Source organism: Hyperolius riggenbachi, chromosome 7, assembly GCF_040937935.1.
Source record: "Hyperolius riggenbachi isolate aHypRig1 chromosome 7, aHypRig1.pri, whole genome shotgun sequence".
Lineage (NCBI taxonomy): Eukaryota > Metazoa > Chordata > Amphibia > Anura > Hyperoliidae > Hyperolius > Hyperolius riggenbachi.
In genome coordinates, this window is record NC_090652.1 from 256,143,982 (window position 1) to 256,162,469 (window position 18,488).

Consider the following 18,488-nt stretch of genomic DNA (forward strand, 5'->3'; position numbering starts at 1 on the left):
TTTTTGGGATCACGCAGGAATGGAACCACTAATCTGGAGGTAAGGAGTTCACCAGGAAGTTTTAGGGCTGGAGTGTGTATAGCGGCAGGCGGCCGCAGTATGTAGCAGCTGCTGGAGATGTAGGAAAAGAGGAGTGCGGCGGCTGGATCAAGTGAGAGCTTACACTGAAGTGGTAGTGTAATGTAGCTTAGCTGGAGGTGCAGCAGGGGTTAGTGTAGTGCAGTGTAGCTTAGCTGATGGGGAAGCAGCGGTCAGTGTAGGGTAACTGGTGGGGGCAGCAGAGATCAGTGTAGCTTAGAGACAATTGGGGTGGAGGAGGGATGGGTTTCCATTCCACAAGACACCCCCCTCCATGGACGCACCATGTTTAGTATTTTTTATTTTTTCCCCTGATGCGTTTTTTATGGTCCAAAAATACGGTAACTAAAACTTCATTCATTATTTTTTTTCCTCTTACAGGTGTATAATATCAAGTTTTATACCAGCACATGTTGTTCTCATGATTAGAGCCTTTGCTTTGTTGGGCCATAGACAAATTGACCTAGCCATCCTCTCTAAGCTGGATGATGTCACTGCTCAGTGCAGCTTACGTGACCTGAATCACATGGCCACCGTTGTCCTGCAGCTGCTGGAGAATGCTCATGGTGCTCCAAGAAGATCAGGGCAGAGTCTTCTTGAGAAGCTTAACACCTGTAGACTGAAGATGGTGCAAGAAGCGGAGTGCATAGACTCTCTTTTACAAGAGTTATCAATAAAAGATGTTGCATTCCAAATGGATGACATCCTCCTGGAAAACACGTTGAGCACGTGCCAACGGTTAGAACATCAGCTGACCTCAAGGAACGTTGCCGAGTTTTGTAAATTTGTACTCCGGACCGACACTTTGATTCCGTCAGTTATGGACAGAATTGCAGCACTGATCATAGAAAATATTACCAAGGTAATGACCGCAAACTCGGCTATATTATCGTTCCAGTGTATTATTATTTTTATTGATTTGACATAGTGCCAGCAACTTCCGTGGCGTTGTACAACAGAGTACAAGGTATAACAATACAAAATAAACAATACAAAGAAATAGTGGATTACAGGGCTGGAAGATATGTGCACATAATACACAGCATTGAGAGAAGGAAGCAGGGGTGTAGCAATAGCCGATGCAGCTGCTATGGGGCCCTGGAGCATAGGGGGTCCAGTGGGTACTTAAAGAGGAGCTTTTAGGTAGAGGGTCTCAGAGAAAAAAAACACATATCAGTAGCTAAATATTGGCTGTACTTACATTACATATGCATTTCACTGTCCATGTGAATTTTTATATAGTTTTTGCAGAGATTGATGCTCCTGACAGCTCATGGCAGGTTCCATGTTTGACTGTCTTGTATGAAGCCAATTGTGATGTAATATCCTCCTTTACCTTGCTTCCTGATGATTCAACTCACAAAAAAGATCCGGATCAAAGATCCTAATGGTTCATGATCCGGACAACACTACTGTGCAGTGAATATTAATTAGCCATGTGGCTAGGAACAATAGCCAACTCCTGCAGTATACTCTAAGGGAACATATGCCCTGTGAACAGCACATTGATTTTTCAGTGCTGTGAGCTGGGCTGCAAGATGCAAGCTGCTGTAACATGAGCCTGTAACTTTTCACTGTGAAAGCAGCCTTAGGGCGGGATAGGGAAATGAGGGGGAGGACCAAGGGAGTGCAGTAGGGAGAAGATGCAGCCCCAGCATGCTTTGCAGTATCTGTTATGCGGCCTGCCGGCCTCCTTAGGAGCTTGGGAATAAAGAGGTTTGCTATTCAGCAAAAATCAAAGTAAGAGAGATTTTTAACTTCAGTATCTCCTTTTTGGCTTCCTTCTAAACTGTTTAACACAGGAGAATAGAGGTTTAAATTAGCTTTTGCAGCCTGACAGTTACTCTTTAATGTATTCACTTTGTTGTCTCAGTGCTTATGGACTATGCACAGTGTTAACTGAGCAATTTACATTCTTATGCAGTTAACGCGTATCCATAGGGTAGGGACAGGTGGTTTTGCTTAAGAGTACCTACATTTGAGGGCACCATGAAAGTTTTTTGTTATGGGGCCCCATGATCTCTAACTACGCCACTGGACAGAAGGGGAAGAGAAGCTGTTCTTGAGATGGTAAAAATGGTGGTCAGTTGCTGAAGGGTCCTAGCTAGAAGAGTATACTAAGCATGATAAGGTGAGTTTTCAGGTTGTGCCTTAAAAGGGTAAGTGTGGGTGAGTGGTGGCTGTGTTTAGGAGGGAGGAAATTCCAGAGTAGGGGAGAAGGGACCGAGAGGAGTCTTGTAAGCAGAAATGAGAAGAGGCCACTAGGATTGATCTTGCCAAGTAGCTACAAGTATGTTTCCCAGCAAATAGACGAGTCGAATTGATTATTTTCAACAAGTCCGAACTGATTTTGTATAGAAGCGATTGGAAAATCTATTAGAAAAACAATCTGACATCAAATCGGACCTGTCGGAAATAATCGATTCGACCAGTCTGTCTGACAGGAAATTGCATGGTGTGTACCAGGTATTAGGATTTTAAATTGTGTCCTTTGTGTAACTGGCAGCCAGTGAAGGGACTGATAGAGGGGGATAAGGGTTGGCGAAGAGAGAGGAGAGGTGGATGAGTCGTGCAGCTGAGTACTTGATGAGCTGTAGCGGGGCCAAACGATTAGCGGGTAGGCCACCAAGCAGAGAGATGCAATAGTCTAGTTGTGAAATAATCAGGGCCTGCACAACAAGTTTGTTAGTGTACTGCCAACCTTAATAATAACCAATTTCTCATGTTGAATATTATCACAGCAGGACAAATCCATGTATTGGTAAAGCCATTGCACCTAAAGAGTTTATCATAATCCTAAAAAGAAAAAGGTCAGGCTGAGCTTGGACTTCAATGTTTTTTGGACTTACAATTTTTGTCCCGGTGACAGGCTTACCAAGAAAATGTTAGCATTCCGGTCTCGAACCCAAATAGCTGTAAAAATGGGGTGGATTTTTTCTAACCCATCTTTTATTTATCCAAAATAAAATGTATTTGATTTAAAATTCTACTTTTAAGGTCAGTTTGTTTTTTACTTGTCGCGTATCTGTGTCCAATTGACTATGATGTAAGACCCAGGCCTGGGTGTAACTTGTGCCAGCCCCTTCCTGCTTCACTAAGCTGCTCCTACTGTCCAGCTGTAACTGTTTCTAGTTAGGGGATATTGCTGTCAAGATTAGTGACCATTGGCAGTTGTTTAGTGAGGGAGAAAGGGGCGGGCACAAGCAAGGGCTGTGGAGTCTACTACACGTAAGGCGGCCTTTGCGTTCCATACAGTCACTGACTGGACTGTGGAGTCGAGGAGTCAGAGACATTTTTGGGGAGTTGGAGTTGGGGGAAAAATGCACCGACTCCGACTCCTAATGAATTTAAACTAATTAAAATGTTAAAATATGATAAAATGTTCTATTTCTCAGATAATAGTCATCATAAATTATATATACAGTAATAGCTGTGCTTAGCCCACAAAAATGAAATAGACCAATCAAAAAATAGTTACTTGTGCTGCTTCAATAAAGCAATCCCCGTATTTTTATAGTCAGATATACATATCTGATTGTGACTATATATATGATGTGTACACAGGAATCTCTTATAAATACTAAATAACATCTATGCTGTAAGAATAAAGCCTGATGTGTAGCTGTCACTAATAGAGATGGTCAGTGAGATGCAAATAATTCTGCGTTGATGCTGGTTTATGCAAATTTATGCACTCCTTTTGCTCATGAAATTGAATTAAAGGGTACCTGAGATGGATGAAAAGAAAAGTTTTTTTATACATACCTGGGGCTTCCTCCAGCCCCCTTCAGGCTAATCAGTCCCTCGCTGTGCTCTTTCACCACCTGGATCTTCTGCTATGAGTCCTGGTAATTCAGCCAGTGAGCGCAGTCTGGCTGCGTGCTGCTTCTACAGCCAGGAGCGTTCTGCATCTGTGCAACAGTGCTGCGCAGTTGTAGTTCCTTTCGGAATGTGTGCATACGCACTGCGCTCGACTGGCTCAAGTACCTGGACTCATAGCAGAAGATCCAGATGGCGAAGGAGGACAGCGAGGGACTGATTAGCCTGAAGGGGGCTGGAGGAAGCTCCAGGTATGTATAAAACTTTCATCTGTCTCAGGTTTACTTAAAGTTACATAGTAGTTCTATACTCTACATATGTACTCTCCACAGAGCTGCAGGGAATCCACTGAGAATGTTGTGCACATTGAACACAGAGGTGTTGTCGATCACCCATAAACCTGGTTCAGATTGTACATGAAGAATGTGTAATAGAGGAAGAATCACCTCAATCTCTGCAGAGTACCGGCACATCACTCTTAGGGTGGCCATACATGGTACAATTTTTCATTTTTTTTTCCGATTAGATAATTTAGTTCAATTATTCCGTTAGATTGAATATAAAGATTTTTCCAGCATGTCGGATCTAATTTTTCTCGAAAAAACGGGATAATCGTTGGAATTTCTTGATTGGAAAAAAAAAATTTCAACTTTCATTCGATTTGATCATTTAGATAGAATAAACGGGATAATCGAACGTTTTTATTGTACCATGTATGGCCACCATTACATGTACCCACAGTTACATTGCCTAGAGCCTGATAGATGTTGTTTGCGAAGATGGCCATGTGATCGCAACACTTACGATCGCCCCCCATCTGCGCTGCTACCTGCTGCACTGCTGATCCCACCCAATGAATGGGTCAGCTCTGCGCTTGCGGGCAGAATGCATGCAGCAGTATAGCATCATAGCGCATCGTACTGATGTGCAGCGCATTTGATGTGAATGGCAGAAGGGCTGAATATACCCTTATGCCGTTGCATGTTACCACGTCGTACGCGCTTCCAAATGCGCACAGAAGCGCGTATGGTGGGAACAAGGCCTAAGTCTGTGACTAATAGTTTTAGAGGCAGAAGGTCAGCTTGATAGCCAGGTAACTGGTATTGTTTAAAAGGGAATAAATATGGCAGCCTCCATATCCCTCTCACTTCAGTTGTCTTTTAAAATTCCTAAGCATTGGCAGTTAGACACTCTGAAGCGAGAATAAATCTCGCTTCAGAGCTCATAGTTAGCAGGGGCACGTGTGCCCCTGCTAAACCGCCGCAATAGCGCCGCTAAACGCGGGTCCCTTGACCCCCAAACCCCCCACTGCGACACTTGGTCGCAGACTTGGTCGCTCCTGGAGGCAGGGCTAACGGCTGCAGCCCTGCCTCCAGTCGCGTCTATCAGCGGCGCATCGCCGCCTCTCCCCCGCCCCTCTCAGTGAAGGAAGACAGAGGGGCGGGGGAGAGGCGGAGATAAGCGCTGACAGATGCGCGTTGGGCAGGGCTGCGGCGGTTAGCCCTGCCCCAACCAGGGAGCGCTCCCCCGCATTACGGAGGGGATTTGGGGGATCAGGGACCCCCGTTAAGCCGCGGGTTAGCGGCGGTTTAGCAGGGGCACACATGCCCCTGCTAACTCTGAGGTCTGAAGCGAGATTTATTCTCGCTTCAGACTCTCTTTAAGAGATGCATTTTATGTTACATACTTTCAATCAAGAAGATTGTAATATGCAAATTAGAGGAATCAGAGTCCGTGGAATCCTAACCCGAGGAGTCGGGAGGATTTCTGTACCGACTCCACAGCCTTTGGCACAAGCTACAACTTGGGTCTGAGTTTGTCCTTTGACCAGGGGTTCACTTTATTGTGTGAATTTGTCTTTCAGATTTATCCCTCATCCGTGTACCTTGTCCTACGTACCTTTGCCGTTTTGAACTATGAACCACCCCAGGGAAGAGAGCTTTATAATGTGTGTACACAGCATGTGTTAAATAATTTGGGTGAGTACAATTTTAATACATTTTTATTAATTGCTGTGTAGTGTGGCAGATACTAGCTACTACATCACTCTGCTGAAACATTGTATATAGGTTCCTTATTCTCCAGCCTCCTTTGCTATTCTCAGAGAAGACTCATTTGTGATAGGCTAATTATCTGATCTGTGGGGTTCCTGCTTATTGTAATTACAGTATAATCTCATTATAAACGAGATAAACAGAGGAACACCAAGAGCCCCAATAGTGTAGTATGTATTGACAAAGGGGGTAATGACAAAGAGTAATAGTTGTTATACTCACAAACATGGGTCACCAATAGGCAACCACTGTAAAGGGAGGTGGGGAGATTATCCTGACCCCACTCAGGAATAAGAAGTCGCTCTCTGTAGATCGTAGAAAGGGTCACAACCCTCCACCAAGGGTGGATACAATATTATATAAGGGAGAACAGAGGCGCCAAAAGGATAAAAGGGGTTTTAAAGGAGCTTAAAAGCCAAAACTTGGTAATTAGAGGAGGCAGTGGTGGACTTACCCCCTCCAAGCAGACACAACACGACTGTACATTCAGTCTATTTATTAACGAACTCCAGATAAAACAAAGCAACGCGTTTCACGGGTCAGCGCCCGCTTCCTCAGGCAATAGAAAAAGGAGTTACAGAATCTAGCAAAACAAATGACACTCAGCGCTGAGTGTCGTTTGTTTTGCTAGATTCTGTAACTCCTTTTTCTATTGCCTGAGGAAGCGGGCGCTGACCCGTGAAACGCGTTGCTTTGTTTTATCTGGAGTTCGTTAATAAATAGACTGAATGTACAGTCGTGTTGTGTCTGCTTGGAGGGGGTAAGTCCACCACTGCCTCCTCTAATTACCAAGTTTTGGCTTTTAAGCTCCTTTAAAACCCCTTTTATCCTTTTGGCGCCTCTGTTCTCTCTTATATAATCTCATTATAGTAAACTCTGATATAGTAAACTTTCAGGTATGGTAAACTAATGTCCAGTATATGGGAGTAATGGCTTGTAAAGTAAAAGGGCCCATACACTGGTCGATTTCAGCCATCGATCGATCGATTCCATAGAATAGATCGATCGATCAGAAATCGATTCTTTCAAATCTGTCGATCGATTTGTGGCTGATTTCGATCAATTTCAATGGATTTGATCTATCTGACAGGATGGAAGATCTAGGTCGATCTGCTGCAGGTAGCAGATCCATGGCCCATTGAGTTGCATTGGATCTAATAGTCCAATAATGCATTTAGATAGATTTCCAATAGATTGGAAATCTGTTCCTAGTGTGTGGCACACATCAGATTCCTGTCAGATTCGACTAGACAGGGATCTGACAGAAATCTGATGGTCGAATCTGCTGCAAATCTATAAGTCAAGGGTAGGGAACCTACGGCTTGGGAGCCAAATGTGGCTCTTTTCATGGCTACATCTGGCTCACAGACAAATCAGTAGAGGTTGAGTCACTAAGCTACACTGCTCAAGCAGCGCAGCTTAGTGTGGCAGCGCAAGTAACATTTTCAAAGTAGGCATGCTACTGCTGTAGCACTACTAACTTACTCGCACTACCCCAAAACAAACAGCCGCTCCAATTTGTCCCACTCTGGGTCCTTACAGGTCCAGTGACTTTATAGGACGAGATCCCCACACTTTGATTGGTCCAATAGGCTGCCTATCACTTGACAGGCAGCCTATTGGGCCAAAGTGCGGGGATCGCGTCCTACAAAGTGACTCAACCCCCAAGTCAGCTAGCTAATTGTACAAGCCGTTAGTCCGTATTTCTCCTGTCTGGGAAATTGCTGATGTTGCTGAAACCCAAGAGAAGCTGAAGACGTGTCTGACACTTCCACTACCCGGCGGCTCAACTGTATACACATCACCATGGCAACAGGGACAAGAGCCCTACTGTCCCAGTTTGAAACATATTGTATGGCTCTCACGGAATTAAGGTGGCCATACACTGGCCCGATTCGCCGCCGTTTCGACAGCAGATTCAATCACTGGTATCGAATCTGCTGCCAATCGTTCGCGCTACACGCCGAATTTCGAACCTTTTCGTCCGATCCCGACGATCACTCCGTGCGGAAAATTAGCGTCGATCGCCCGCGGGTAGGGATCGCGGCGTTCGAGTACCCGACGACTGACGCAGTAGAGCCGCATACATTACCTGCTCCGCCGGCACGTCTACCCCCGGTCACCGCTGCTCCGTGTCTGCGCTGGTCTCCGGCATGCTTCAGTTCCTCCGGCCCGGCAGGAAGTTTAAACAGTAGAGGGCGCAGGAAGAAGTAAAGCATGCCGGAGACGGAGCAGCGGTGACCTGGGGACTGGAGTCGCGCCGGCGGAGCAGGTAATGTATGCGGGCGGGGGGAGCGGCGGCAGCAGCAGCACCACCACCACCACAGATTGTGAACGGTTTCAGGCTGAAATCGGTTCACAATCTGTTTGTAGTAAAGGCAGCCATACGATCCCTCACTGATCAGATTCGATCAGATAGGGATCTGTCAGTTGGTCGAGTCTGATGGCAAATCGACCAGTGTATGGCTACCTTTACATTTTAAAATATGTGACGTTTATGGCTCTCTCAGCCAAAAAGGTTCCTGACCCCTGCTATAAGTGTATGACCACCTTAAACTCTGATATAATAAAACTTCTGTTATAGTAAACCTTTTTTGTGGCCCCTTTGGTATTCCGTATCCGGCTATAGTGGAAAGTGCACCAGAGCTTGCGTAATATGTCAGTCAGAGATGGGCTGGCAGCGAATTGTTGCCTACTTGCTATCTGCACACAAGTCTTTGTCTGTGTGGATTATTTCAAAAGCACCAGCAGGTGAGACCTGTGCCTTCTATGTAAGCTGCTGCCTGATTATTAAGGGAATTGCATGTGTAACTTGCTTGTGCATGGCTGCAACACTACAGTATCATCCAGGCTGCAAAGAAATGCTGACAGAGGAGCACACTATAAGTGCTATACCTGCGTTAACTGGTGAGATCTATGCTCCCTGTGGAAGCTATTGCATGCAAATCCCCCATCCAAATATTTGAAGTGTGTGCATTTTTATCTAGCTTAGACGCTCTCTGTGCTCCCTTGCTGAAGCATTGAAAAGAAAAAGTGACTCCCAATAATTGACTGAATTAAGATACAGTACCATAGTATACTTTATGTGGCGATTTCTGATATAGTAAACTTTTAATATAATATACCGCTTTTTCCGGTCCCTTGGAGTTTACTATAAAGGGATTCTACTGTAATCAGGTTGTCATTATCCATTCTCTAATGCAGGGGTAGGGAACCTATGGCTCGGGAGCCAGATGTTGCTCTTTTGATGGCTACATCTGGCTCACAAAGAAATCAATAGGGGGTTGATTCACTAAGTTACTGCACAAGCAGCACAGCTTCGTGTGACAGCCCAAGTAAAATTTTCAAAGTACATGCACTACTAACGTACTCGCGCTCCCCCAAAACTAACATCTGCTCCAATTGGCCCACTCTGGACCCTGTCAGATCCAGTGGCTTTGTAGGACGAGATCCCCGCACTTTGATTGGACCAATAGGCTGTCTGTCACTTGACAGGCAGCTTATTGGGCCAAAGTGCGGGGAACTCGCCCCCAAGAAGTGAATCAACCCCCAAGTCAGTCAGCTAACTGTACAAGCTGTTAGTTGGTATTTCTCCTGTCTGGCTCTCGTGGAAATTGCTGATGTTGCTGAAACCTAGGAGAAGCTGAAGACATGTCTGACACTTCCACTGCCCAGAAGATCAACTGTATAGACATCTCTGTGGCAACTGGGACGTGAGCCCTCTGCTGCGCAGGCGCACTGAACCAGTTTGAAACATATTGTATGGCTTCCATGGAATTACATTTTAAAATATGTGGCATTTACGACCTCGCTCAGCCAGAAAGGTTCCTGACCCCTGCTCTAATTTAACAGTAAGGCCCCGTTCACATCACGAACGCGGATGGCCATGCGTGCGGAACGCAACGCATGCGAACGCACGCCATCTGCGTTTGTGTGCGTTGTGTGGCTGATCCCATCACTGAAAAGTGAATGGGACAGCCATGCGTTTTTGCAAAAAATGCGTGCAGCATGCGTTCTCGGACCGCACAGGTCCGGAACGCATGCAGTGTGAACATCAGACACTCTATGCACTGTCTGTCGTGCGTGTCGGCCTCCTGCACGCGTTTCCAAAACGCGGCTGGAAACGCGTGCAGTGTGAACCTGGGCCTAAGGGTTGCCCATACATTGCCCGATTTTGCAGGCCAGTTGACAATTTTTTCAAATTGAAGAAGCGGTGCTGCAATCAATGTTTCGATTCATTTGTGGCCACGATTGGTCAAATGGATCGATCAGTCAAAAGCGCTCAATCAGGTTCATGGCGCTAAAGGCGTTCGATTTCCCAAAGGGCCCCTGGCCGGTGCCCCCCCGCCATACCCCCCCCCCCCCAAAGTGTTTGTGTTCTCTGAGGGGCAGTTAGTGACACAACTTATACACCTGCTCAACTAAAGTCATTTGAAACGACAGATGAACGATTTTCCGGTATCAGACGACAATCGTGTATAATAAAAAAAAATGTACTCGATGAGTGACTGATTTGGGCATTTTGCCTGCCTCATGCGGCGGATCAGCTCACATCAGACGACTGTTGGGCAGATATCGTGCAGTCCGCCATATGTGTACAGTGTCGTTTTAATGCTGTTGTACAAAATGCGCGCATGGTCGCTTGTGCACAGAATTTAAATCAGTTGATAGTTTATAATATCTGTGTACGGAAAATGTCTGTAAAATGTCGTTTGTGTCGGTCACCTGTAAAGGCATTTCCGCAACATTGTTTGATTAGGGGGACTTTTGTAGCGCTTGTGTACGGACCTTAAAAGGAACCAAAACTGAGAGGGATATGGAAGTTTCCTTTTAAACAATACCAGTTGCCTGACAGCCCTGCTGATTTCTTTGGCTGCAGAAGTGGCTGAATCACACACCTGAAACAAGTATGCAGCTAATCCAGTCTGACTTCAGTCAGAGCACCTGATCTGCATGCTTGTTCAGGGGCTGTGGCTAAAAGTATTAGAGACACAGGATCAGCAGGAGAGTCAGGCTGGTATTATTTTAACCACTTCCCGACCGCACGCTTATACCGTGCGTCGGCAAAGTGGCAGCTGCAGGCTAAATGTAAACACAAGCGGAAATAATCCGCTTTGTTTACATTGTACGGCGCTGCTGTGCAGCAACGCCGTAAGGCAGATCGGCGATCCCCGGCCAATCAGCGGCCGGGGATCGCCGCCATGTGACAGGGGAAGTCCTGTCACTGGCTGCACAGGACGGATAGCGTCCTGTGCAGCCCGGATCACCGGGGGGGAAAGGTAGGAGAGAGAGGGGGAGAATGTCGCCGCGGAGGGGGGCTTTGAGGTGCCCCCCCCCCGCAACATGCCTGCACGCAGGAGCGATCAGACCCCCCCCTGCACATCATCCCCATAGGGGGGAAAAAAGGGGGGCGATCTGATCGCTCTGCGTGCACCCTGATCTGTGCTGGGGGCTGCAGAGCCCACCCAGCACAGATCACAACAAACAGCGCTGGTCCTTAAGGGGGGGTAAAGGGTGGGTCCTCCAGTGGTTAAAAGGAAAAATCCATACTCTTCTCAGTTAGGTTCCCTTTAAATACCATGTAAGCTACTGTCCATGTTACAAAAGCTTGTTTGTTTAATGTGTCTATTTACTGAGTTTGCTATTGGTTAAATCAGAAGGCTACCTCCATAAATGGATAGCGTGAGATTGACAAAGGCTTATTTGTGTGCAGAAAAACACACGCATGCACGCGCCCCCGTTATCCAAAAATTTAAACTAACCGGCATGCCTGATAGATAATGGAGACCCCTTTTACTGTGCTTCCACTGATCCTGCAGCGATGTCTTGCTTCACCTCCTGGGCTCCTAGGGGCTTCCGGCGTTCGTGCACGCAAGTTGATGTGCCACATGTCCCGAAGTGGGTCAGCTGACACTCCGGCTTCCGTGTACGGAAAGCCACTAGAAGCCCCCGAGGTGATGTAGGACGTCACTGGAGGCTCTGTGAGTATTGCGACTACACCTTGGTGGACATTAGTATTTTTTGGCCAGTTGCTGATCTCCGCTGGTGCCGGATAGTGGGTACTATGCTGTGTATGTATAAATGTTACGGCCAGAACCCGAAGTTTGGCCACTTCGTGTTCTGGCTGGCCACTTCGGCTTCTAGCCGGCCAATGTGCGAAGTGGCCGCTGCGCTGTGGCCAGTGTTAGAAATTAAATGATTCCTGAAAGATGAATGTATTTTCTGGCCGTCTCGCTGCGGCCGAATGTATGAAAAGTTAGTTAATGTTAATGAAATTAAGCCGGCGGCAATGTAGCAGATGAAGCCGCCGGCTTCAGCTCTCTCCTCCCTCCTGCCTCTCTCTCCTACTGGCAGCTGGGGGGGACACGCGCGTCCCCGAGAGTCGTTTGTCGCGCCAGGGAAGCAAAGCGGGGAAGGCTGCAGACATTGCTTCTGCCAGCACCTGCTCTGCAATAGCTGCAGGATTCCCTGCCGCGACGAATGACTCTCAGGGACACGAGAGAGAGGCAGGGGGGAGGAGAGAGAGGCAGAGCGGGAGCCGGAGGCTTCATCTGCTACATTGCCGCCGGCTTAATTTCATTAAATTAACTTTTCATACATTCGGCCGCATCGAGATGGCCAGAAAATACATTAATCTTTCAGGAATCATTTCATTTCTAACACTGGCCGCAGCGCAGCGGCCACTTCGCACATTGGCCGGCTAGAAGCCGAAGTGGCCAAACTTCGGGTTCTGACCGTAACATATATATATACATAATGTGTCTGTATCTGTTTATGTATAAAGCTTTGTGAGTAGAGAACAGCAACTCGTATATTCTGATCTTTTCCTTGGCTGGAAAGGCAGTCGGCTGTGGCCAATAAGTGCAGTGTAGTGAGGCAGGAAGGGGCGGGCACAATGTACAAATGATGCTTTAGTCTCCCTCCTATACACATCAGGAAAAAAGCAAATTCGGAATAGAGAAAAATGACATTAAAGCTATATTGAGCAATTGTAAGGTATACATGTGATGTTTTTAGAGGTTTACTTCAAATGATTTTGACACCGGTTTAAAGAGAATCTGTACGACAAAAAAAATTCCCCTGAGGGATTCTTGCCCCAGGAGGGGGAAGCCTCTGGATCCTGTCGAGGCTTCCGCCGTCCTCCTCTGTCCCACGGTGGTCTTGCAATGCCACTACGAACAGTTGCCATGTAAATATTTACCTTCCCGTCTCCAGCGCAGGCGCAGTAGCGTCTCTCTGCTCAGAAATAGACAGAAATAGCTGATCCCCGTTGGGTCCGTTCTGCTGCGCAGGCACAAGTCACCTGCGCAGTAGAGCGGACCTGACTGGAAACGGCTATTTCCGAGCCGAGAGCCACAACAGCGCCCCCACTGGAGCCAGAAAAGGTAAATATTGCACAGCCTGACAAACTGTCGGCTGTGCGTTCAGAGGGCCAGAGCGAGACCATCGTAGGACGCAAGAGGATGGGGACACCCTCATTAGGATCCAGAGGCTTCCCCCTCCCGAGGTGAGTACCCCCCAGGAGCATATTTGTTTGTACAGAGTCTCTTTAGGTTGCCAAAGCTTTCAGTATGTGGTCAGATATATTTAATAGCACTGATTTGTAAAGAGGAAAATGGTGACCCATGCATTCCTTTTACTTGGATTCTCTCATGCTGTTTCACATTTCTGCATGCAGACTCGCTTTCTCCTCACTTTGTTGTGCTGACGGCTAACACGCTCTCTATGGCCGGCTGCTTTCCAGAGGAACTTATAAAAGCCATCTTCAACATCCATTTTCTACGTAGGTTTGAGGCTAAGCTGGAGGGTAAGTCTTATATTAAAGCTCTTGCACTGTGCACATATTCATACCCAAGTCAATGACTAAATTCACCAGAATTGAAAAAAGCCCATCCAATGTACAAAACAAAATACCTGTATTTTTTCAGACTATAAGACGCACCAAGGTTTAGAGGACAAAAACTGGGGGAAAAAAGTATACTAAACCTGGTGTGTCCATTTTCCAGGTGCGTCTTGTAGATTTTCTCCCCCCAATTATGTCCTTTCCTCCTCCTGTCACCCTTGTGTCCTCCTCCCCCCTTTTGTCGTGTGTCCCCTTGTGTCCTGTGTCTCCCCTTTGTGTCCTGTGTGTCCCCCTTTGCATCATGTGTGTGCCCCCTTTCTTGTGTCCTGTGTGCCCCTTTCTTGTGTCCTGTGTGCCCCTTTCCTTGTGTCCTGTGTGCCCCTTTCCTTGTGTCCTGTGTGCCCCCTTCCTTGTGTCCTGTGTGCCCCCTTCCTTGTCCTGTGTGCCCCCTGCCTTGTGTCCTGTGTGCCCCCTGCCTTGTGTCCTGTGTGCCCCCTGCCTTGTGTCCTGTGTGCCCCCCGCCTTGTGTCCTGTGTGCCCCCCGCCTTGTGTCCTGTGTGCCCCCCGCCTTGTGTCCTGTGTGCCCCCCGCCTTGTGTCCTGTGTGCCCCCCGCCTTGTGTCCTGTGTGCCCCCCCGCCTTGTGTCCTGTGTGCCCCCCCGCCTTGTGTCCTGTGTGCCCCCCGCCTTGTGTCCTGTGTGCCCCCCGCCTTGTGTCCTGAGTGCCCCCGCCTTGTGTCCTGTGTGCCCCCCGCCTTGTGTCCTGTGCCCCCTCCTTGTGTCCTGTGCCCCCTCCTTGTGTCCTGTGCCCCCCTCCTTGTGTCCTGTGTGCCCCCTCCTTGTGTCCTGTGTGCCCCCTCCTTGTGTCCTGTGTGCCCCCTCCTTGTGTCCTGTGTGCCCCCTCCTTGTGTCCTGTGTGCCCCCTCCTTGTGTCCTGTGTGCCCCCTCCTTGTGTCCTGTGTCCCCCCCTCCTTGTGTCCTGTGTCCCCCCCTCCTTGTGTCCTGTGTCCCCCCCCTCCTTGTGTCCTGTTCCCCCCCCTCCTTGTGTCCTGTTCCCCCCCCCCCCCCTTGTGTCCTGTCCCTCCCCCTTGTGTCTTCCTCCTGTTCCCCCCCTTGTGTCTTCCTCCTGTTCCCCCCCTTTGTGTCTGCCTCCTGCCCCCCCTTGTGTTTTCCTCCTGTCCCCCCTTTGTCAGAAAACCTATGCTGTTCTTGCCCCTTTTTCATGATTGCCAACTCAGTAAAGGACCAGCCTTTAAAGCGTTGCTATCATATAAATCCGGCATAGCGGGGTCTGAACCCTCTATAACAGTAATTATAGATTGATGGTATACCTTGAAATGAATCCGAACACTCAGTATATGATTTTATATAAAAAGAATGCATTTTCTTATCATACAGCATATATACAAAATATGAACAGTTCCAAGTAGTTCTTCCTTCTAACAGTACTCCATCTCATCATGGCCTTTATTGCCAAGCGATCATCAATCTTCTAAGTACATTCAAAAAAGTAATAGTGTTATTATGTAGAATAGGATCAAAAGTAGTCTCCTCTGTATTAATAGCTGTGTATATAGTAGCTGTGTAAAACTTGTAGTAAGCTTCTTAAAGAAATAGCATAAAAATAGCTTCTAAAAAAACTTCTTGCTAACATCTTAACAGAACTTACTGCTGAAAAATTAATAAAGTAAATCACCAGAATATTAAGCATATTACCCCTTCTCTGTCATCTCTTCAGCATCTAGAACCACGTGTGGGAAGGTAGCTTCTGCCTCGTGTCTTCTCAGGAGATTGGTAGGCTTGTGCAAACTATGAGCTTTCAGCTCCTACTTTTATAGTGATTGAATGCAATATGGCTGCCTAATCTGGAATTTCCCTAAACCCCAGATTCTGATTGGCTGAAACTTCTGTGCGTCAATGCTTTATCATGTTTTGAATACCGAAGTCATAATATTATTGTTTATAAATTCCTTAATTACCTTATCTTGTGAGAATTAATGTCATTTGGGGTGTTTTCACATTCTGACATTGATTATCAGGTCATATTTGATGCAGCAAATAAAAATGGATGTCACCCGCCATCTTGTCTGCTAGTTTACTTATTTGCCCCAGACATTGGAACTTTCCAACATTAAACAATGTAATTCATGACACATTTTGATAATGTGTCCTTCTGTTAATTAGTTTGGAATGTGTCTGTCCTTTTCCTAACTTGAAATCAGTCATGTCGACCAAGTAAAAAGTCTACAGCAATTCAATGCTTATTGAGGTACACAGGGTTTCTAATACACTCATTTAAATATAAAGCTTATTATATAATTCTTCTTAAAACAATTATATAAGATATAATTGCATATAGTTTAAAATCATTTTGTATTATGAACAAATAAATTTAATAATTTCCAATGGCGTATGTCACAAATTAATCATTTTTAAATAATTGGGAAACACCCCTCTTCCTTGTTTTATACTTTGAGGCATGTTTACAAAACATGGCATATGTTATATCAGCTATGAGTGTTTAGCTAGCTGAGATGTCCTTCAAGCGAATATAAATATAAATTAAAACATACTATCACTGGCAAAATCCAGCATTAAATGTTATTCAAAGTAATACATTATATTATATGTAATTATGGGGTTTAACAATAATTTCTTTCTTTAGAAGGATTGTATCGATTATATATTTTTATATGTAATAACAGATCAAGTATACATATATGATTGCTGCAATAATGTGACTTTTAAACTTGTTTCCAGTCTTCACATAATGCGCTGTCTAACCTTGACATTTGAAATATGCTTGTAACATAAACAAAAATGTTTTAGCTTCTAAACGAAAATAATCTTATAAGCTTCACAGCCTGGAATATGCTGAGATGTCTCAGAGCAATATTTTAAAGAAGTACTCCAACTTTACAGTTTACAATGAAATTTTGCATTAAAACATACACATATGACAGCTATTCCTGCATAAATAAACCGCTAGAATTCTGACACCTTGTGTCTTCCTCCTGTCCCCCAGTGTCCTGTGTGTTTCCCTTTCCCCTGTAGCCGCCGCTGCGTCTCTTCTGTAGCCACCGCCGCTGCGTCTCCTCTGTAGCCGCCGCCGCCGCGTCTCCTCTGTAGCCGCCGCCGCGTCTCCTCTGTAGCCGCCGCCGCGTCTCCTCTGTAGCCGCCGCCGCGTCTCCTCTGTAGCCGCCGCCGCGTCTCCTCTGTAGCCGCCGCCGCGTCTCCTCTGTAGCCGCCGCCGCGTCTCCTCTGTAGCCGCCGCCGCCGCGTCTCCTCTGTAGCCACCGCCGCGTCTCCTCTGTAGCCGCCTCTGTCCCTCCCGTGTGTGCAGTAAGTGGCAGCAGTAACTGCTTGCATCACTTACCAGACTGAGCGTGCCTGTGATGAACAGTGGCTCCTCTTGCTCACTCCTTCTCCCTTGTGCCGGTCACATGTGTAATGACGCGAACAGGAAGTGTGGCTCTAGGGGAAAGGAGAACAGGATCAGCGAGAGAGGAGCCGCTTTTTGCTGCAGGTGAACTTAGTCTGGTGAGTGATACAAGCGGCTACTGTCCCTATTTACTGCACACAACACAATGAGGCAGACACCAGGAGTGCAGGGAGTCCTCGACATACGGTGGGGGGGCGCGTATCAGCGGGCGATCAGAAGTCTGAGGCTCCCTCTATTCGAACTAAAAGACACAGGGACTTTTTCTCCCCACTTTTAGTAGAGAAAAAGTGTCCCCCTGCTCTGTAAGGGATATGTGGGGAGTGTGAAGGCTGCAGCCTACCGGGTGCTAGCGATGATCAGCGGTAATTTGCCGTGTTAAAAGCCGCTGGGTGGTCCGTGCACGCTGCCGAAGCCTCTCTCTTCACTTCCTCTTACATCACCAATGCGGAAGTGAAGAGAGAGAAGAGGCTTCGGCAGCGTGCACTGACCACCCAGCGGCTTTTAACACGGCGGATTACGGCTGATCATCGCTAGCATCCGGTCAGCCGCAGCCTTCACACTCCCCACATATCCCTTACAGGGGGGGGGGGGAGGAAGGAGTCAGAGGGGGGGGGGGACAGAAGAAGAACAGGGGGACGGGAACACACTTGTATAGAGGGACGGGATGGCTGCGGGGACACACAGCCTCTGCATCATTACGATCCGGAAACCCCACACAGATGCCTTACACAGTCAGGGTAAGATCAAGACACGGGGGGGGGGGGGGGGGGGGGGAGACACAGACAAATATAGGGGGGGCACTTTACAGGACTGAGGGGGGGGGGCATTTTAAAAGTCACAGGGGGACACTTTAGATGACACGGGCCACCTAAGAGGACATGGGGGGGGCATTTAAGAGGTCACCAGGAGCATGGATGAGAACACAGGGACAGTGGAGGTCACAAGGGAGACACTAAAGGTACAAAGGGGACACGAGGTACAAGGGGGGCATATAAATTGGGAAGGGGAGCATATCCACAAGATGCCCCTGTACCATAGATACCCCAGGTTTAGTATTTTTTTTTTCCCCTGGTTTTTGTCCTCAGGTGCGTCTTATGCTCCGGAGCATCTTATGGTCGAAAATACTGTATTATTCTTAAAAGCGCTGGGGAAATCGCTATGCAAAACGCTTTTTCAAGCATTTTGCGATTTTCCCCTATACATTCCATTAAGGCAAATCGCCCCCAAAAATGGTGCAGGCAGGGCTTTGGTGAG

At 47.1% G+C, this 18,488-nt stretch overlaps 1 protein-coding gene across 1 annotated transcript in view; it reads left to right on the top strand.

The window, feature by feature from the left end:
* Nucleotides 1–18,488, top strand: part of LOC137524974 (FAST kinase domain-containing protein 1, mitochondrial-like) — a 109,081-nt gene that overhangs the window by 42,240 nt on the left and 48,353 nt on the right. The window contains exons 8-10 of the mRNA XM_068245565.1: nt 460–940; nt 5,762–5,876; nt 13,630–13,758. Coding sequence (XP_068101666.1) covers nt 460–940; nt 5,762–5,876; nt 13,630–13,758 — 725 coding nt within the window. The remainder of the gene's footprint in view (nt 1–459; nt 941–5,761; nt 5,877–13,629; nt 13,759–18,488) is intronic.